Source organism: Cricetulus griseus, chromosome 4, assembly GCF_003668045.3.
Source record: "Cricetulus griseus strain 17A/GY chromosome 4, alternate assembly CriGri-PICRH-1.0, whole genome shotgun sequence".
Classification (NCBI taxonomy): Eukaryota; Metazoa; Chordata; class Mammalia; order Rodentia; family Cricetidae; genus Cricetulus; species Cricetulus griseus.
Window position 1 is genome coordinate 218805887 of NC_048597.1, and position 22054 is coordinate 218827940.

Below are 22054 nucleotides of genomic sequence, written 5' to 3' on the forward strand. Positions count from 1 at the left end.
ATAAAGGAAGTCAAAGAGTGTCTCATGAAGAAAAAGATCAAATCAGATTTCAGAGTACTCATAGCCAAAATATCACTTTGTCCAAAGAACTAGTTGATAAGATGTTTAAAAACTCATTTAAAATGATTTATTTATTTTTATGTGTATGGGTGTTTTACCTTTATGTAATGTCTGCACATTCTGTGTGTGGAGGGCCAGAGGAGGCTAGAAGAAAGTGTTAGATTCCTTGAGACTGGAATTATAGACAGTTGTGAGCTGCCACGTGGGTGTTGGCTCTTAATCCTGAGCCATCTTCCCAGCCCCACAAAATGTTTGAATTATCAATTTGTAATTTTTATTTTTTAATAAAGAGCCAGAGAGTCCTGCTGTCCTTGCCTTGGAAATTTCATAGCAGAGATTCAGGGAGCTGAGAGATTTTTGTCTGAGGTTGCAGTCTCTACTGTAGTAAGTCTCTTTCCTTGTGACATGAAACACAGAGGTGGTGCAGAATGTGGGGTGGGACTGTCTTCGTGTTTGCCATGCAACACCTACTGTGAAAGCATTCCCCAGTGACAAATGTCATGTACTTGTAAATATTAGAGAAACATTTGTGCTGTGATTTAGTTAAACTCTTATGCTCTCATTTTGCTAACATTTATGTTCTGATTATCAAGGGCACACACTATAAAGTGTTAAAAATTCAGGAAAAACTATGAAGAAAATCCAAACCCTACTTGGTCTCAGTGGTGTGGCTGCTGCCATTTTGCCATATTTTCAGTACATTATCTACTGCAAATCTAATTTGGGATTATATGACTTTGTGTATCCCATATTTTCCTTTACTAACTCACTCTGTTACTAAATGTCCATTATATGATTTTAAAAATAGCTGATATATGGCATTCTATTGCATGGGCAATCTATAATTGACTTATATCTTTATGAATGATGATACATTTAAGATTATTTCAAGTTTTTCACTGTGGCAAACAGCTATGAGGCTATTTCCCTGTGAACAGTTCCCTCAAATTTGAAATAATTTCGTCTCATTGTGTAGTAAAGACTGGCCTCAAACTCACTATCCTGTGTTACCATCTAGAATGCTGGTATGGTTGGAAATTTCTACCAATAGAAAGGTATTTTTAAAGGACAAGTATTATCCTTTGGCAGTTGTAGGGATTTTCATGTTCTAGCTCTCTGGTAATGGTCAGTTTGATAAATATTTGTTGGGCAAAAGGCTGACAGTATTGGAAAGGGAAACATACTGCTTTGTTCCCTTGTAAGTCAGTTCTTGACATTTTCTCATGTCCTCTTTAGTCATTTCTGTATAAATGAAAAGTGTGGGTTGAGTTTTGTGTTCTGAGTTGTATATGAGTCATAAGGACCTCATTTTTATAAAGTTCTATCCAAGGAATGTAGTGAGGTTCAGAAATCTCCTTCCCAGCCAGTTCATGTGTGTCTAAACTAAGCTACCATCATACCTGCTCAATTCTAGTTAGTCCTTCCTCCAACTCCTTGACAAAACTTGAAATGATAAAAGTAATGAGAATTATTACATACCCAATAATTGATTTGGTTAACAAGACTCTCAACAGGCTTTATACCCACAAGTATGTTGTATACATGAATGGCTGTATTGTTATTATTTAATACTCTCCTCACCACTTTGCCTTCATTACTACCATACTGGAAGGCATACCTCTTTTGAAACCCATCTCCTTGGTAGTTGCTTCTTAAGGCTTTCTCAGGCTCCTGCCTTTGTTCAACATATTTAGGGTCCCTGTCATGTAGCTAGGGCTGTCAGACCCTTTCCCCCAACCTTTGAGACAAATCTGAGGTGGTCATCTGTACCCTTTCCATGTCTGGCATTCAAATGGTTCTACCACAGCTGTGTAAGTGGCATGGCTTACTAGGTAACAGAGCTGTGAACTATGACTGGAAAGAGGAAGGACTTTTTGGATGATATAAGAAACCTCTGGGTCAAATGTTCCCAGGCTTGTTTAATAGAGTTTTAAGAAGGAAGGGCCTGGAGAAGCTGTGGCTCCATTTCCTAACCACTTAAAGATGAGGTCTTTAGAACTACAGTGCATTTCTGTGTCAGGATGTTATAAGGGAAAGAAGGACTATCTACTGAATTTTACTTGTCCTAAAATGCATAAGATCTAGGTCAGAAACTTGGAATTGATCAGATCTGGGGTTAAAAAAATGGACAGTGTCACCTGCAGATCTGTAGGCAAGTGACTTGAAGCTCCTTGAGCTTGTTTTCACATGTGAACAATGGAAACAATTCCTCCTTATGGGCTGTGGTGACAAGTGAATGTGACTGTCTTAGTGCTCAGCACCTGCTAGAATATATGTCCTATGCTTGGAAGTAACTTCTAGCAGGCCACTGAGTAAATGGAATGGTCTTGCCTCAAGGAAACTGAGAAAGGAAAGGTCCTCTCAGACTTCCTGCCAAGGCAGGATGTGTGGGCAGAGTGTGCTCTCTCAAGATTGTTGGGATTAGAATGAACTGCTGTGGACACCACAAAACTGGCTTGGAGGTGACTGTAGCCCACATGGACCTGGGAGCAAGCAGTGCAGCCAGCCTTCCGCTTTCTACAGAGTGGGCCTAGTTGCTCAAGTTCACCTGTTGAAAGAATCTGGCACCCAGGTTCTTAAGAGTGTGAACTTCTCTTTGGCTATCCAAAAGTATAAGGAAGCCATCCAGATCCTTTTGCAGTTATACAGTGTGGGTGAGTGTTCAGCCTTTGTTTCCTTTTGACTAAACTAGGGCTTTGTTGCTTATGTTTTCTGCATATTTCTTACCATCTGGTTTCTATTTCCTTTCTCATACCACCTCCTGTTGTCCTCTATTCATTGTTAGTAAGAAGGTCAAGGAATGCTATTGGATCAGGGAAATGGTCTGCTAGGAAACACAACGGAACTTCCTCTCCCATATGGTTAAGGGATTATAGTTTTTGGGGTGGCTGGACCCCCAGGCTTCTTCATCGTTATTGCTTTCATCTTGTTGATTTTCTCTGTCATTTACCCCTGGCCACAGGGCCATACCACAGGCTTTGAGGTTCACTGGATCTTCCTCACAGCTTTAGAAAACCTGTTTTCAAACTTAGCACGTGACAGGCTTAGAAATGATTGAGAGTCTTTATTTCTGTAGGTTATAACTATACCAATATAGTATGTTATAACTCAAAGCTGAGAAAAAATCATTAATCATTAATGGGGAACTATCTAAGTGAAGGAAGGGAACGTAGCCATGGTAGGATGTGGATGCAAGAGAGGGCAGTGGGAAGGAGAACAAATAAGAACAGAGAATAGTGACACATACATAAATAGTATGATGAAGTCTATAACTTGATAAGCTAATCTAAAATAGTAATTACAAAAGTTCATTTCACATAGAAATAAAATTAAAATAGCAATATTAGATGCATGAAGATATGCTTTTATGAATAGTACATTTCTCAAAATAAACAACATCATAAGAAATTTGCTTTTGCAAATCTTGCCTGCTTCTCTATCTAGTTTGTTATGGTGCCATTTCTGGAAAGTTCCCTGTATGCATGAAAAAGCATGTGGTACCTCAGCATTATTGTTCTGTTGGTTTCCTGTTGCCACAGTGACAAATTACTACACACTTAGTGGCTTAAGATTATAGATTTGTTCTCTTATGATTCTGGAGGCCAGAAATCTTGGGTTAGCAGTGCTGCTGCTTTGCTGGGAGTGGGGGTGGGGGACAGAGGGGAGCTGTGAGAGGAAGTGCAGTGTCCCTCTCATGGTAGGTGTCATCTGTGTAGTGGGGGTCTCCCTCATCCAAAGCCTTTCCTGTTTGGTGAGAGATTTCCTTTGTTTGTCTTTTATTTCCTTCTCTCTCTGCTTATTATTTGCTGTTGGGCTCCACTGCCTCCTGTGTGTTTCTGGGGTTACGTCCCTTCACTTGGAAGGATAGTTGGGAAGTTAATGAAGGCAGACATACAGAAGATTGAGAATGGGGACAGCAACAGATAATTTTTGCAGTTTTTTGTTTTTATCTACAGTATGTAGATAATTTTTTTGCATAGTAACTTGTTATTTTCACACTTACAAAATGAAAAAGAAGTACAAGTCTTGTTTTTCTTCCTCTGTGTGTCTAACGTCCCAGTAGCATTTGGGCTTCCTTGACACTGTGGGGCATTTGGAACCTTTCTTCTTCCAGCCTGCTTCCAGCACTACCCTTGCTGCCCTGTATGCCCTAGGTGCAGGCATGGTGGCACCTGCTCTGCTGTGCTTCAGAGGACCCCTCTTTGGCTGTCTTCCATCTGTTTCTCTCCTTACAAGCAGGAGTTAGGAGCTAATGCCTCCTTCGCCCAGAAATCTTGACTTCCCTTTGAGCACACAATTGGTACAAGTCTCCTGAAATTGCCTGCCTGTAGAGCCTGCCTCCAAGTCTGCAGAGGCCACTTGTCTATAGCCTGTTCTCAGGGTTGGCAATGGAGATTGTGTAATCATGTGTTTTGAGAGGTTCTTCTATGATATGGTGTGCGTGTGGAATGGGTTATGCCACATTACACTCTTTAAAGTCTTGGTAGGAGTGCCTTCCCTATATGGCATCATCATTTTTACATTTTTTACCACCGTTCTCTACAAATAGACATTTGTAGTGATCAGTGTGGGGGATAGGATTAAGATATTGAAAGCATTTGTCATTAAAAGTATGAACAGAGTATTTAGGAACAGGGAAACGTAAGTTTATATGTTATGAATGCTCCAGTCTTTTTAGGGGGTTACTAAAGACAGATCTCATATGCATAGCAGGTATTTCCAACTAAAATCTTTTGCCTGGTGACAGCAGTCAGTTCCAGAGCGGTGACCTTTGAGGACAGTGCCCTGAATTTGTAGAATGATGGCTTTGCTGATTTCTGGGTTGTTCTTGTTCACAGGACTCCCCCTCGGGAATTGGCCGTGCTGTTGTGCAACAAATCCAATGCATTTTACAACCTTGGGAAATGGAACGAGGCTTTTCTTGCTGCCAAGGAGTGTCTGCAGTGGGACCCAACCTATTTGAAGGTATGGTTGCGGTGGCTGCTTCCTCCTACTTTGTTGTTTTCCTTCCTTCTTGTCAAAGTGGATGTTTTGGGAATGAACTTGCTCTTCAGAGGTTCATGGGCTAGGGGAGCCTTACCTCCAGAGGAGTTCATACAAGGATGGTGAGTGTTGAAACATGGTGTCTCCCTGGTAGATGGAGCTCAGTGAGAGGCTGGATGTAGTTAGATGTAGACCAGATGTAGTTAGATGAAGATGCCTGAGCTTCATTTTAGCAAAACTCCACTTCAGATGACAGGTCAGTAGAAAGCAGACCCTTTGAGGGGAGAGGGAAGTTTGAGAGGCTAGTGAGACCCTTTAAGGCTGTCACCAAAGGTCAATAAGTGGTGGTGTGTGTGTGCTCTTCTTTTGTTTTTTTGTTTAGACAGGGTCTTACTATGCAGCCCTGGTTGGCCGGGAACTCATTGTATAAACCAGATTAGCCTTGAATTCAAAGAGGATCTTCTTATCTCTGCCTCCTGGGTGCTGGGATTAAATGCATGCACCACTATGCCTAGTCTGGTAAGCACCAATTTGATGCTTTTTTAGTTGAAATGTCCTGAGTGCCAACCCTGTAAGGCAGCTTCATCATTGGTGTTTCAAGACACACAAAAGGAGTGAGAGACATCATTTTAGACCCTGAGTAATTCATACTCAAACTGAAGAGAAGCCTGGAAGTTAAGTGAAACAGTTGTTCATAGCTATCTGAGGCAACAGGCTATGAAGTGTTAAATTAGTGGTCTGAGTAGTTGAGAAACTACCGAGTAAACTGGGAAACCACCAAACATTAGCCTTCCTGTTACATGCTTGTATGTGCATGAGTCTAGCTGTAAATTCAGTTTCTTCAGCTGTAAAATGAGATGATGCCTGGGCTGCAAGAATCAAGGAAATCCTAAACAAAATAGTTGGCATCAGAGTACAATGGGAAAAGGTGGGGAGGTTGGAGCTACAAATGACTCAAATACTAAGAGAGAGACTTGAATATTTTGCATTTTAAGTAGGCATTTACCCTTAGTACATGCTAGGAAAGCACTCCTCTGCTGAGCTACATTCCCAGTGTGGAGAATGGATACCTTAGAAGTGACTGAGTTTGAAAATGGAAGCACATGTCTGAGACTTCTCAGGGATATTCTGGGTGGGGAGTAGTGGGGCCTGGCACACCCTCAGTTCTGGCTGTGACCTGGGCAAGTTCTGAATGATACACCCAGTTTCCCTGTGTGGTTATATTCCAAGCTTCTGACAGCATAGCAGCCATAGCTACTCTTCCATTCTTTCTCAGAGCTCCTAGGTGTCTCTTTTCTTCTCCCCCTCTCACTGTTCTCTGTAGTAGAGGGAAAATGCTAGCCTCTTTTAGTTCATTGGCTGAAGTCCCAGTGAATTAAACTGAGGAAAAAGCATAAATTTTATTTGTTGCTATTTTATGTGTATTTCCTAGAAGATTCTAATGAAAGAGGCAAGCCTGAAAGTTGATGCTATTTTTTAACAAGAGTGAAAAGACAAAGGAAAAGGAGCTTAGGTAGAGGGGCTGCAGCCTGTGCTGGAAACACATGGAAAGTAGGAAGCAGTTTGTGTGCAGCCATGTCATGGCTGATGGTTGCTCTTCTCTGTGATCCAGCGGTTTATGGTAACTGTCCTCCCAGGAAAGCATTACTCTGCCTCTTTCAATCATAGATGCCTTCATCTTAAAATAATCTTCATGTCAAAGTAACATGTTTGGGGATAGAATATTCCCATCATCTTCACCCCTACAAGAATAAAAGATGACTTTTCAGATCTGAGGAAGCAAATAAATGGGACATTCTGTGCTAACTCACATGGTTGGGAAAAACAAAACAAGAAACCAAAACAAACAAAAACAAACAAAAAAAACAAACAAACTCAACACAGTACAGATGTAGTTTTCCCTTTTTTGTCAAGTTGTTACTTGAGCTCTTTAGACATTCAAAGAAAGGTTAATTCCAATCAGTAAATACTGAGAGATCAAAGGTTAAGTGGAATTTCTGAATGCTTGCTTTTGCATGAACCCAGGTTGTGACCACTTTCTTTTTTCTTTTTTTTATTAGTTCAAATTAGGATGAAGCTTGCTTCACATGTCAATCCCTTCTCCCTCTCCCTCCCCTCCCTCACTCCCCCCCCCTCCACTCCCAGACAGGGTAGGGCCCTTGACAGGGGCTCCCAAAAGTCTACCACATCATCCTGGGCCGAGCCTAGGCCCTCCCCATGTGTCCAGGCCAAGAGTGCATAGTCTTGGTGGGTCCCTGCCACTGCAGTTGACAAAACTGGGGAGGCAGTATTCTTTTACTCTTATGTGGGATCCCGCACTTGTATATTTGTAAAACCAGACCCTTCTCCCTCTTTTAAAAAATGATTTATTTATTTGATGTACATTGTTATTCTATCTGCGTGTATATCTGTGAAAGGGCGTTGGATCCTTTGGAGGTAGAACTACAGGCAGTTGTGAGCTGCCATGTGGGTGCTGGGAACCCAGGTCCTTTGGAAGAAGAGCCAGTGCTCTTAGCCACTGAACCATCTCTCCAGCCCCTGGAGCTCTTAAATATTACTTATTTTATATCTATCTATCTATCTATCTATCTATCTATCTATCTATCTATCCGTCCATCCATCTATCCATCCTCTCTCTCTCTCTCTCTCTCTCTCTCTCTCTCTCTCTCTGTGTGTGTGTGTGTGTGTGTGTGTGTGTGTGTGTATGTGTGTGTGTGTGTGTGCGCGCGCACGCGTGTGGTAGCATAATTGTGCCCTAATGTGTGTGGAGTCAGAGAACAACTTGTGGGAGTTGGTCTTGCCTGTCACTGTGGGTCTTGAACTCAAATTCAGGTCATCAGGCCTGTCAATTAGTGCCTTTACTCACTGAGCCATCTTGGTGGCCTCTTCTCCCTTATAGTTGAGTTGTAATTTTCTTCTTTACAGAAAAATGTTTTTGCCTCTTGTTCCTATTGCTTATAATACAGAGCTCAGTAACTCTCAGTGCCTGTCAGTGAAGTTTTTCCTTACATACCAGTGAAAACTGTGTTTACTTTGAATAAAGAGAACAAGGAACAACTTCTGTGTTTACACGGAAGTCTCACTCTTTTCCTGAACACCAGCAATAGGACACTTTTCATTCTCCTGTCCAGACTGTGATTAGCAGTATGAACAATACACCATACTCATGTTTGTTTCTTTCTCTCTCTGTCATGTTAGATGGTTACACACTTTGCTAACAGGTCAGATGCTGTGGCACAGAGTGTAATGTGGGAAGCCTGTGCTGCTGCTTTTTAGAAGCCTTTCTTGGGACTGGGGAGATGAATTGGGGAAAAGTACTTGCTGTGCAAACACGAGGACCTCAGTTTGCAACCCCTCATACCCATAAACCTGTAACCCCAGCACTAGTTGGAGAGGGAGATAGGTGGATCCTGGGGCCTGGCTGGCCAGCTGGTCAGTCTTGCTGTAATGGTTCAGTGAGAGCTCTTGTTAAAAAAAATAAGGTAGAGAGCAATAGGGTAAGACACCTGAAGTTGACCACTGGCGTACACACACACACACACACACACACACACTCACACACACACACACAGAGAGAGAGAGAGAGGGGGGGGCGGGACAGAGAGAGACAGAGACAGAGAGTGGGTGTGAGAGAGGGGAGAGCTTCTTTGCACACAGTGAGGCTTCTGGAGATGGATCTCCCTGCATTGCCTTCTTGCTTTTGTTTCCAGCAGCAGGTCATAGGTGATGGGAACATCACAGCTTTACTTTGTCCTTCTCCAGGGATACTATCAAGCTGGTTACTCCTTGCTGCACTTGCTCCAGCCTTATGAAGCTGCTCGTATGTTTTTTGAGGGTCTACGACTTTTGCAGAGAAGCCAAGACCAAGTGCAGGTTCCTGATTTCCTTGTCGGGGTTTTCACAACTATGAGCAGTAAGTCAAATTGGGAGTAAGTGTTTTACGTCTTTGTTACTTACCCTGAATGCGTCATGGGAAAATGACTTCATAATGTTCTTTGGGGGCTAATATATTCAGTTGGAATGAAAATGGTGTTACCAGAAAGCATTTTGGAAGTTTGGAAGCTTGAGTGGCTGTGCCTTTGTGAAAACAGGACAGTCTGATGACACTAATGACACTAATGACTTAAAGCTTTTGGAGTCTTGTTTTATAGCCTGTAAGTTTCCTTTGTTGCTGGTTAGAGATTTCCTACTTCTACTACTTGTTTTAGATGATTTTTTTCCTTCTCGCAACTTTTAAGTATTTTCCTCTAATATGCTAAAAGTTATTCTTTTTAAAATGACATTACTAATCTTAGTGTGTATGTATCTTCTTCCTTACGTTTCCAGAATGTGTGGCAAGCCTTCATGTGCTGTGCCATTTTACTGACCCCTTGTCAGTTATGAAAATAACCTAGAGGACTAATGAAGGGTACTGTGAGACAGCTCACAATGTGTGTTTGGTGTCATAGCTCTAACACTCCTTGCCTAGGGATCAGAGGCCTTATTACTCATTCCAGGAGGGCTCAGAGGAACCTTATGTATTATGTCCCTGGCCAGAGATGATGCAGTCTACTGCCCTGACGGTATCCAGGACCCTGGCCAAACTTAAAATGATTGTCACCCCATTCAGTCAGCATGGACTTTACGCTTTGAGATGAGTTTTCCTCCTGATATCTTTAACTTAACATTTGACTCTATGTGGTCTTCACTGGGGAACCTTACCTCAAGGCTCTAGACTTCCCTCACTTGAACGTCTCTAAAGTCTGGAATTTTCTTTCAGGTGACTCCATTGTTTTGCAGAGTTTCTTGCCCTGCTTTGATCATATTTTCACTACTGGATTTTCAACAGAAGTGTGGCAATCTGTAATAGAGAAACTGGCAAAGAAAGGCTTATGGCATGTGAGTACAGGAGGTGGCTTTCTTATTAGAAACACACTCTATTAAATAGTTTTTTCTCTTGGTACCAAGGGAATTTAATTCATTATTTGTTTACTTTAATACCAGAGTAACTTTTAAAAAAACATCTACTTATGTATTCTCTGTGTGGATGTGCGTCTGTTATGTACAGTGTGTGTGATGTTACTTCTTTGTGTGTTCATATGTGCATGTAGATGCATGCGCACATATGTATGTGCTTGTTTGTGGAGGCCTGAGGTTGATGTTGAGTATCTTCCTCGGTCACTCTTCACCTTATTTTGTTGAACAGGCTCTGTCACTGAACCGGAGCTTATCAACCAGCTAGGCTGGTTGGCCAGCGACATTCAGGGATTGACCTGTCTTCTCTTGCCTCCTCTGGAGTTACAGATGTCTGTTTCTGTGCCTGGATTTTTAAGTGGATACTGGGGACCTGAACTCAGATCCCTGTGCTTGCATGGCATGCACTTTACCAAGGGAGACATCTTCACAACTCAAGGTTCCTGTGCAGATTTAAGAAACCGCTAACTGGTGAATAATAGCTAAAAGAGGCTGGAGGTGTCCTTGAGCCTCAAACCTTCATTTACCTTTTGAATCTCAGATTTTCATTTGTAAGTTACAAAATTACTTTTTTTTTCCTTAGGATTTTTTTTTTTTTTGAGAATTTAAAAAGAATGATTAAGGGCACCTAGTGATAATCTGTTGTGTATATTGAAGTCTTTCAATGTGCTAAGCACTGAGCTAACAAATTTTTTTCCTTTCTAAATGTGTATGACTTTTTTTTTTTTTGCCTGCAATTATGTCTGCCAAGACAGGGAGAAGAAGGCATCATGTCCCCTGGAACTGGAGTTACAAATGGTTGTGAGCTGTCATAGGGTTTCTGGGAATTGAACGTTGGTCCTCTGGAAAAGCAGCCAGTGTTCTTAACCACTGAGCCATTTCTCTAACTGCTGAGCTAGGGAGTTTTATAACAATTGGATATTGTCGTTGAACACAATCAAGGGAAGGCTAAGGAATCCAGTCCAAAGGAGCAGGCCCAACATCCTGGCTGTGTGATGTCTGGGTAGTTTTCAAGTACTGGAGACTGGGGCATCTTGTAAAAGCCAGGCCAGTGGTCATGACTGTCAGAGCCCTGAATGCATTGTCTAGGGTTGAGCATGAACAGTGGGCCTGTGAAAGGCAAGCATTGACTGTACATTAAACTGAAAGGATCTAGAAGCAAAAATGTGGCCTTAGTCTGAGTTTCTATGCCCCTAGTCCATTGGCAGGGATGTGTATGAGGGAGATATCTCTAGGCTTGGTCATACAGAGCCTGGAGTTTTAGGTTTGTGTGACATCAGACTGCCCCCATCCCCTGCCACGATGCTTGATATTAGAGAATCTTGTCTTAGCAGGTTGTGAAGGAATGCGGAAAGAGCTTTGCTTACAATCAGCCAGGCAGATGGCTAGACCTGGAGACTGGTTATCATGGCTCAGACTGACAAACTTTTTAAATAGCTTAAAAAGTAAATGAAGCTTGTATTTTGTTTGTTGCTGATGGGTCATACAATAACCTTTCTGCTTTAATAAGCCATGGAGAATATTACTATGCCAACCCTTTCTTATTCTTTCTTACAAGCAGTCATTTCTACTGTTGTCAGAAAAGAAAGACCGACTGCCAAGCAATATCCATATGCCTGAGCTGTCACTGAAAAACCTCTTTGAGGTAAGGGGGATGATTCTAGAAATGTGCTTTTACAGGAGGCCATGTCACTTGTGTTTAGGTCTTCCCAAGTAACTGCTTTATTGTAGATGTGTTATTTATGATGCTCTCAGGCTGAGAATGGTTAATTCATGTTTTACCGATTTAAAAATGTGTGATTGAAGGAGCTTAAGTTTGTATTGATGTAGTAACTTCCATGGCTCTGCTTGCATGTGCTATTGTTTTTCCAGAAGTTTGTTTTCATTGGGCTTTATGAAAAAATGGAACAAGTGCCCCAGCTGGTTCAGTGGCTCATCTCCATTGGTGCACATGTTGAAACCATAGGACCCAACCCTCTCCATTCTCTCATGCGGCTCTGCATCCAAGCAAGTGAGTGTTCTCCCCTTCACACACCTACCTAGCTGATTGACAACTCAGAACCCGAGGGCTCTGCCCAGAATTGAGCTACTTGAAGGCAGAGTATCCAAGCCATTCTGGTTTTCAGCAAAGACAAAGCATCTTTATTTCTCCTGGCACCTAATAGTTACAAGAGATCCAGCTTGCAAAGATCTTGTGTTTTTAGAGTCTAGACAGAAGGGTAGAGCCCAGATAGGTACTGGAACAGATAACTGTTAAGACAGAGGTACCTTATATGGTTCTGCCCCTCAGCATGCTTTTCTGTGTAGCCTAGAGGGCCTGCAGCTGTGTTTTGAGACTGTGGCTGGAGGATCCTTGAGAGGAACATGGACTAATACTGATACAGTTGTTTATATTGCCAAGGACGGCACACGTGTACACACTCTCTTTCGTGTTCTCTTTCTCTAAAGATGGAAAGGAGAGCCTTTACATGTGATAGGCAAGCTGTCTGCCACTCAGCTGCTCTCACTCTCACATCCTTTTAATTTGGAGACTCTGTTTTGCTAGTTACTCTCTGGCTTTGATTTCACTCTGTAACACAGGCAGACCTTGCATTTTGTTCCTCTTGCCTTGGCTTCCAGAGTATCTGGGACTACAGGCATGTGCTAGACTCAACAGGACCTCTGTCTTCATAAGATCGACTCTTTAAAGCTTTATCATTTGTTTTACAAATTAAATATTTGAGTCTGTCATTAATGTACATACACTCATACCAAAACACAAGATAGAAACTTGTGTTTTCTTGACAGGTGTAAGTTTGACATCTTTCTGGACCAGGAGGAGCCAAGAGAGCTCTGGCTTGGGGCTTTACCCTTCCATCTTTTATTTGTGTTCCACCATTACCCACTTTATATACTCAGAATTTTGTACATGGTACTGTTGTTCCTCTTATACAGGGATTGGTAGACAGACATGTAAAAGTAAAGCCTGACTACATGCAGTCTGACCCTGGACCCATTTTCAAATGAGGAGACATGTGAAGATTTGAAATTTACCTGTGTCCTGAAGGTCAAGACCTGGTCTGGTTTCCTCTTTACAATAACTGGGACCAGACAAGGCTCAGGCCAAATCCTTGCTTAGCTCCTTCCGCAGCCCTGCCCTGCCCTGCCCTGCCCTGCTTTGTTCACACCCTTTCTCCCAAGTTCCTCCCCCTCAGTAAGTGATGTGGGAAAGATTCGCTGTCAGGCTTCTGGGGACCAGACCTGAGATCATCATGGAAGCCTCCCTGTCCTCACACCTTTGGTTGGAGAGTAGAAATGTGTGCTATAGTCCCCATGGTGATCCATTAGGGGCGTACAGTTGATTTTCTGTGGAAAATACTACTTGCAACTTACTTCTGCCAGGGGAAAGTCAGCTCTTCAGGTGGATAATGGAGCACAAGCCTGAGTGGAAAGGCCGCATCAACAACAGAGACGATTCTGGCTGCACTGTCCTGCATGTTGCTGCTGCCCACTTCCCGGGCTACTCCATCAGGCGTGAGTAGACACACTGTGCTGGAAGGTGTACTGTGGGTCCAGTGGCTGCAGACGTGAGAAGGCCACACAGGAAGGTTCAGAGGGCCAAACTTTCCCTTGAATTAAATATGATTGGCAGAACAGGCTGCAAGCATGAAGGCAGTGGGTGAGAAGAGACTCACTGGGCTCCTATGCTTTTCAAGTTGCTTCTGTGGGGCTAAATGATTCAAGATCATAGGCTTCTGGCAACTCCCCTACCCACCCTCCCTTGCTATAGGCTACAAAGTGCCTTTACTTTATGCCACATCTGTATTTTGGCTGCCTGAGATAATCTGTGAACCAGGAAACTGACATAGTCTTTATGGTCCTTAGAACCTAACATGGGAATTGTATCCTGTCATACACATGGTGCTATACAGGCCACGTGTAAGAGACAGTGGCATAGCTGAAAGGGGTTGGTTATTGTGACGTGGAACGCTTTGCTGAACTCAGAAGGAGGAAAGTTGTTCACTCCCATGGAGTTCTTTGATGACACTCACTTGCCTCAAACTCTCAGACCCGTCACTATTTACTTCCTCTAGGTCATATAAGAAAACATTCTTTTTCCATCATGTGTGGTGGCATATACATTTATCCTAGCCTTGGGAGGACAGAGGCAGGTGGATCGCTTTAGTTTGAGGCCAGTCTACTCTCCATAGTGAGATCCTGTCTCAAACAAACTGAGAACTTTGTGTTTTTCTACAATGGAAATGAAATATCACTGGATATATTCCACTGCCACTGGAATGGAGGTGGCAGCAATGGTGGTGTTATCATCTGGGGCAGATTTGGTGAGCTAAGCTGAGCTGTGGTCTTCTGATGACAAGCAACATTGGCAATAGGGTTTTTTTCCTTTCTTTTAAACATGAACATCGTGTGTGTGTGTGTGTGTGTGTGTGTGTGTGTGTGTGTGTGTGTGTGTGTGTGTGCGCGCACGTGTATGGGAGTGCACGCGCATGTGATGTGTGTAGGTAGAACACAGCTTTTGGGAATTGATTTTTTTCTTCCACCATAAGGGTTCTAGCAGTTGAACTGAGGTTGTCAGCCTTAGTGACAAGTGCCTTTACCTGCTGAGTCATCTTGCCAGCCCATGTAAGACGAGCATCAGTTAGTTTTCATTGACTGTATGATACCCTGCAGATGTGCTGTATAGTAAAGTACCAACAGTGTGGTGGCTTGCAGTGACACTTCCTCCCTTTGTTTGATGCCCATTTTTAAGCTCACAGTTCTTGTGGGTCAGTAGTCTGGCCTGATGCAACTGGGTCTTCTGGAGATTTTCAGAAAGGCTGAATTCAAGATGTTGCTTTTGGCTGTGTTCTCATCTAGAATTTCATGTCTGCTTTCAGGCATATTTGATGGGGCAGAATCTAAGATGCTGGGCTAAGGTCTCAATTTTCTTTTTTGAATGTCTAACAGAAGTTGTTCTGAGCTTCTGTAGGCCACACATAGTCACCTGTGGCATTCTCTACCTTCAAAACCAGTAGGGGAGACCTTCCTATGCATCAAGTCCCTCTCATTCTTTGAATTTTGATGATTGGTTTTCCTCTCTGATCTCTAGAATTTTGGCATCTGACTCTCATATAACTAGTTCATGCCCAATCTGACTTGCCTTAAGGTTAGCTGACCTGGGATTTGCAGGTTCTCATTGCTGTAGTACCTAGATTAATATGTGATTGGGTATACATGCACCATGGGTCAGGAATCTTAGAGCTGAGTATTGTGCCTGTGACAGTAAGGTCTCTGTGGATAGGAAGTCTTAAGTTTTCTATTTTTGTGTGGGGAGAGAAGACAACACAGTGAACAACCTGACATTTGGCACAGAGATTCTTGTCAGATAGTAAAGTTTAGTAAATACTACACAGGGGAATTGAAGGCTAACATTGATTTAATTCTCTGTACCTGCCTCCTGTGCACCCCAGGGACATACCTGTTTCAATCTGTAACTAGTCAGATCTATAATCACTGAGATACCTTGATGCTTGTCAGATAAGTACATCAGAGCTCAAATGGAGCTGACAGCTGGAAAGTTGGGGCTAGAGAGTGGTGACAATGACAACAAAAACCCTGATGCCAAAGCAATTGCTACTTTTTTCTTCTAGCACCAGAAAGGTGTGTGTGTGTGTGTGTGTGTGTGTGTGTGTGTGTGTGTGTGTAATATTTATATGTATTACACATACAATACAATTTCTATATTGTATATATATATAGAAATGATCTATTTAAATTCTTTTCTGGGTCAGTTTTCTGTTTCCTCTCTGGGGGATAAAGAAATCTGAAGTCACAGCTTGCTTTTATCCTTACAGCTGTAACTGTTGCCTAGTAACCAGATTTCCCCTCTCTTTCCTTGTTGCCAAGGAGAGGGGAGAAAGGTAGAGAGGAGCGCACTTCTGAACCTCTTAAAAGCTATTGTCCTTCCCACTCCACACCAGGACTCCTTAATTTGGGGGAGTTGGGTGGACTGCCTGAGGCTGTCCTTTAGGCTCCTTAAACTAGAGGAACCCAGTCTCTTGAGCACTCATGGGGACATCTCCTTATGGAAGGAACCATGATCATCACCCCTTCTCATTTTGGCCTGCCCTAGGACAAACAGAAGATGTGCAAATGCTGCTGAGCTTTGGAGCAGACCCTACTCTGCTGGACCTACACTCCCGCTCTGCTGTGGATGTTCTGAAGAGGAACAAGAACTTCAGAGCTATTGAGAAAATCAACAGCCACCTGGAAAAGCTGGCTTCACGTTCCAAGGGCCCATCAGGTATGGCACCAGTAAATTTACTTTTTGTGGGTACTAGATATAAATTGATTTATCTTTTCTTCACATGTGTAAGTGGAAGTGAGACCTTTCCCCTCCAATGTCCAGAATATGTGTTTGTAACGATAGTATGAGATGACTCTTATAGAGCATCTACAATGATCTAGGAACATTTCCAGGTCTACATTTCAACAGTATGGGGGACCCCCTCCCCATTCAATGTAGGCATATGGGAAAAGGGAGAAAAACATATAGAATTGGAGACAGCCAAAATTAGCCTACTAATCAGAAACTGTCACTGCCGACAATTCAAAATACACTTACATCTCTATTTCTTGACTGTTGATTTGGAGAGTTGGCTGTGTAAGAGTGAATGGTTGTTCCAGATCTACTGCTGGGCTTGTGTGGTTATACAGTTTGTAACATTTATCTTCTATCCTTAACTTTTTAAGGTTTTCTCAGCTTCATCTATGGGTTGATTCTAAAATTGGAAACCAGTGGGTGGCATTTTCATGGTAGTGTGATTGTATAAAATATTACTCTTCCTGCCATAAGCGGTATAGCTGGGCCCATAGGAATGAGTCACTAACTGTCTTGAGAGCATTGCTCTTCCTCTGTGACACTCTTTAAGCAATGGTGTTTAATATCTCCTGTACTCATGTATGACATTTATACTTCCTGTTACCTAGAGGTTGCGTTCTTGACTTGTGAGACTACCTACTGGAGGAGGTATGGATGGTAAAACTAGAGAGTTTTTGAAAATGTCTTTATCTTCACATTACTTAATAATATTTGGATATAGTTATTCTATTTTATTGACAGAAATTTGCCTTTCTCCTATCCCCCTTGTTACCACTTTTGTAATTAGACTGTGTTTCACCAACAGTAACTTGCCACATTTAGTGGCAGCCTTTTCTGGTATCCATAGTATCTTTAGATTTATACACTATTCTATAAAGTTGTGTGGCAGTTTTGAAAAAAATATTTAATTTCCTTTTAATCCCTATTGTCACTGACCATAAGTCTGATGTTAGTCTTTTTGTTTCTTTTTCTAGAACATTCTCTGGCCTTGAGTTCTCAAATTTCCTTGGGATATATCAGGATGGAGGTTTTACTTATACTTTTGTTGCACTTTCTGGTTCCTTTTAATCTGCCTCTTTTAGCTCAGGGAAAATATCTCCTATCATTTTATTCCCCTCCAGTTTTTCTTCTACTGTTACGTCACTGAGCAGGTTTCTTGGGTTTAGACGTCTCTCTACTTTCCCCTCATATACTTAATTTGGTTTTCAGCTTTTCCTTACGTAGTTCCCATTGTTTATTGCCACAATTTTAGAAATCCAAAGTAACCAAAGAGGTTACTTTCTCTGTAAATTTGGAAGTTTTAAGATAATAATAATAAAAGGACCATTAGTTAATAGGCAGGAAGTTGCTGACATGTTTACAAATTATTATTAATTCTCAGAATAGCTTGAATATTTTTAATGGAGCCTTTTAATATCATCTAACCCTAAAGACATCTCATCTGAGACAGGATTTAATTAATTAATCAATTTATTGTGATGCTGGGGTTGAACCCAGGGAAGTCCCTGCTAAGCATGTGTTCTTGAGCCACACTCTAACCTTGAGACAGTCTTCCTCCTTGTCTTCTTTGACATAATTAAGTATCCTGGTTTTCCAAAATTAGAGAAGAAGCTCAGTGGACTCTATGTTGGTCTCCATTGTGCTCGTCAGAGTTAAGTTGTATTTACTGGAGAAACCATGCATATCTGAGGAGATGGAAGTTTTTTACAATCCTTTAATCTGACATGATAGTTACTAGTTACATATGGCCATAAATGTATATGGCTTATGTATTTGGAAAATTGAAAAGTTACCTTTGTTTAGATTTTAGGCCTTCAAGAGGCCTTTCTGTTCAAGCAGAAGTTGAGAAGATGTAAGAACCAAAGGAAAAGAGTGTTGGGGCACAGATATAAAGATGAATCTAACTTTAGTTGTGTGGCCTACCACCTCCTTCTCATCATTTGCAAGGAGAAATGAAAGTCCTAGTTTGTGGAAGACCCACCTCTAGGTTGCTTGTATCTTCATCTTGGTCAGTCTGATCTGATGAGTTTTGGTTTTTACACATGTGGTTCTGAGATCAGCACTGTTAGGACAAGTTTTTTTTTTTTTTTTCCCCCGACCTGGAAGAATAAACAAGCTTGCAGAATAGGATTAGATGTGCTTTCTCCATTTACTCTTTCCAGAAGCCGTGTACCCCGTTTTCTGGTAGTGCTACTGATCTCTTCGGATAGGGCAGCCTTTGGCATCAAGTGAGGAAAAAATGATTTTCTAAATGTGTCTACTGTTCTCAAGACCAGAGATTTCTCAATGTGTGCATGCAGATTGTGATTTTGGAGGTGCAGAGGGGACCCTAGATTCTGCATTTCTCACCAGGTGCCAGGGAATGCCATTTTGAGCAATAAAGCTTTAATCTTGGTCAGTCAAGATTATAAAATGTCTTTGACAGCTCTTGGTGGTTACCACCAGATGGCATCATGTCCACTTGTTTTGGTTGCTGTTGCTAGCTAGGCCTTTTCTTATGACCAACAGTAAGGTGGAGCCTTTGTCTGCTGCTGCCTGTGGTCTCCCCACTGTCTCTTGAGGCTTTGCCTAGTGAGCTTGGATCCAGGCTCTGGGAGAGCTCTGCTATGTTCTCTCAACACTGGAAGGGAGGTTGCTTCTTTTCAGTTAGTGCAGGCTGGGGCATTGACCTAGAATGTCAGTCATAGTCGTCCTTTTTGTAAGCCAGTATTTTAAAGAAAATGCATGAAATGTAGGAAAGAAAATACTAATTTTATGTAGATTCCCCTACCAGGAAAACTTAAAGTATCTGTGAACTGATCATTTAATATTTTATTCTAAATATATATATATTTAGAATAAATATATATATATATATTTGTATTTCTTTTATAAAATGGGATTGATATATTAGCTTGATTATTAAATTGTGTGTAATAAAACTTACTAGTTTTGTCTTGAGTGATAGAATTTGAGTAAAACTGAAGTCTCTTTTGAAATTATTTATTTCTATTTTTTGATGACTTCTGAGCTCTGTTGCAACTTCAGAAGCTCCCTTTAATTTTGACTTCAAATATGTTATAAAATTAGAGTTTTATGTAACAATGAATCTATTGTTAATTATACTTTGGTGCATTTTTATTCTGTCTATTGCTATGTTTCAGTTAATTTTTTAAAAAATCTGTGATTATGGGACACAAGCAACCTTGTTTTCTGGTGTTTCTTTTTTCTCTTATTAAGATTGTAGACTACATTTTGAAAAAAGGAGCGGAAAACTTAGATAATAAACAGGCTCCCGCAGCCTTCATCCAGGGGTTCCATTGTCCCATTAGAATGCTCCTTCTAAACATTTTGTGTTGTTTATAACATCTTATGAACTCCCCCATGCTGGAGGGTTTCCAGTCTTCAGTGTCTTCTTAACTGGTCTGTGTCCCGAAGTCGTGTGTTTACTTTGCAGTGTTATCTCTTTGCTCCTGTTCATTTTCATGTGACTTTTATGCTAAACTAATTTTTTTGGAGGACGAATGATCTTTTGGAAAGACCTTAAGGGTGTGGGGCAGGGAGACAAGTAGCAAACTTTCATCAGCCTGGCATGAAAGTAAGTGATTCTCTTACAAAGGGCCCTGTTCTCTCCTCCTGTACTGTGGGTTTCAGTGTAGTCATAGGTATTTTAGGATGCAGGTCAGGGGCAGAGTCCAGGAGTGCTAGTCAGTCTCTGTAACAGCATGTACATTTTCTGTCTCAATGTGGGCCTCCAGGCAGGTGATGCCGGGCCTTTGACAAGTGGCTGCCATGTCCTCCCTGTAGTGTGTGGTGTGGTTTGGTGGCTCCTCTTGCTGCCTCACACCAGAGGCTCTTTGATTGTGAGTCCATGGGTATTTATCACAGACACTGGTGTATGCATATTTCTAATGTTTGACTTTCTTTGTTAAAATACAGGTGTGGAGAGAAGGCGTGTCAGATAATGTTGTAACCCTCCAGGATCTCCTTGGGTCTTTTTCACCATTCTGGGTGTCCCTGATCTTGGAGTGCCTTCACTTTGACTTTGGGCTTATGGAGGCTGTTTTGCTAATGTTCTCTCAAGTTTTTGTAGTGCTGGCAATAAAGGCTGGTACTGTAATTTTTTTATATGCCTGTCTTAGTTTCTGTTCTGAAGAGACACTATGACTACAACAACTCTTATAAGGGAAAAACATTTAATTGGGGTGGCTTATATTTTCAGAGGTTTAATCTATTATCATCGTGGTGTGACATGGTGGCAGACAGACATGGTGAAGTAGCTGAGGGTCCTACATCTTTGATTTGCAGGCAACAGGAAGTGGTCTGAGACAGTGGGTGTGGCTCAAGCATATATGAGCCCTCAAAGCTCAGCTGTGATGCTCTTCCTCCAACAAGGCCGTACCTACTCCAGCAAAGCTACACCTCCCATTACTGCCACTCCCTTTGAAGGCCATTTTCTTTGAAACAACCACAATGCCATAGTCATTTCTGTCTTCTGTAGATATTGGTTGAGGTTGATGTGTAGGCTATTGTACAATTGAATGTTGTTTTATTTTTTTTTCTTCCTGAGAAAATCAGGAAACTATCCTAGAAGAACTTTAGATGATAAATCTTAAATAATTATGGAAGATTTTAGGTTCTAAGTAGCTAAAGTTTAGCATTTTAAAAAATTGAGGGCTGGGGGTGACACACACCTTTATCCTCAGCACTCAGGAGGCAGAAGCAGATGGATCTCTATAAGTGCAAGGTCAGCCTGGTCTACAGAGTGAGTTACAGACCAGCTAAGGATACACATTGAGATCCTGTTTCAAAAAAGTGGTGAGATTAGAGATATAGCTCAATGGCAGAATACTTACCTAACAAGGCTAAGAGCTTGAGTTAATCCCTAGTACTATAAAGATTGGCTTTGTAAGGGGTTGTATCAGTCTTCTGAGAATTCAAGAAAGGATGGCCGGAGAAACCCCAAATGCTTTTTAGGGTATGTAGCATATCGCAGTGGTTATGGCTAAAGCTTAGTACCGGAATCTTGGCTCCACCATTTACCAGATATGTGACCTTGGATCGATCCATCGCCTCTGGTACTGTTATCCTGTCCCCCCCCCTTTTTTTTTGCCTCAGCTAAGAACCAACTGCACAATGTAAACAGTCCATCAACCTTCACTTAAAATGCTTGTGCCCAATAGCTGTTATGGTGAGTGAGGTTAGGTAAATTGGATTATATATAATATCACCTAGTTTTGTATATTAATGGGTCAAGGATAAATGGCACACTTTAGACTCTAGGATGGGCCCCCCTCCTTTGAGCTCTTTTAGATGCAGACATTTTGGGAAAATTGCATTTAGGAAGTCTTTGGGCTTGGAACTTCATGGCAGCCGAATTGTCCTCTTGTAAATTTAATTAAGGTTATGAAAGTAAAGCTTCAATAACTGGAGTCTGGCAAAAATCTCCCCAAAGGCTCTGTGTTTCATGGCCTGTGGCCTCAGGCCTCCTGGCTTCTCTGAGAACTGTATTGCTGCTGTGCTTCTTATGGCTCACCACCCCACCTCACAATAGGCTTAAATTATTTTTAAAAATATATTTTTACTTATATGCTAGAAATGCCACAATTGTCTTCATTGTCACCTGGACTCGTTGACTTTCATCTTCAACTTAGCCTGTCCTCTAGCCATCTTTCGTCTTAGACTTCAGTGGAATTAAATCTGAGTCTCTAACCTCTG

The 22054-nt window shown here is 41.7% G+C and overlaps 1 protein-coding gene across 1 annotated transcript in view; it reads left to right on the plus strand.

Moving 5' to 3' along the window:
* The first annotated feature begins 4465 nt into the window (after positions 1–4465).
* Positions 4466–22054, plus strand: part of Trank1 (tetratricopeptide repeat and ankyrin repeat containing 1) — a 56274-nt gene continuing 38685 nt past the window's right edge. The window contains exons 1-8 of the mRNA XM_035444240.1: positions 4466–4497; positions 4899–5025; positions 8806–8956; positions 9803–9921; positions 11558–11641; positions 11869–12007; positions 13378–13509; positions 16109–16279. Of these exons, the coding sequence (XP_035300131.1) occupies positions 4466–4497; positions 4899–5025; positions 8806–8956; positions 9803–9921; positions 11558–11641; positions 11869–12007; positions 13378–13509; positions 16109–16279 (955 nt within the window). The remainder of the gene's footprint in view (positions 4498–4898; positions 5026–8805; positions 8957–9802; positions 9922–11557; positions 11642–11868; positions 12008–13377; positions 13510–16108; positions 16280–22054) is intronic.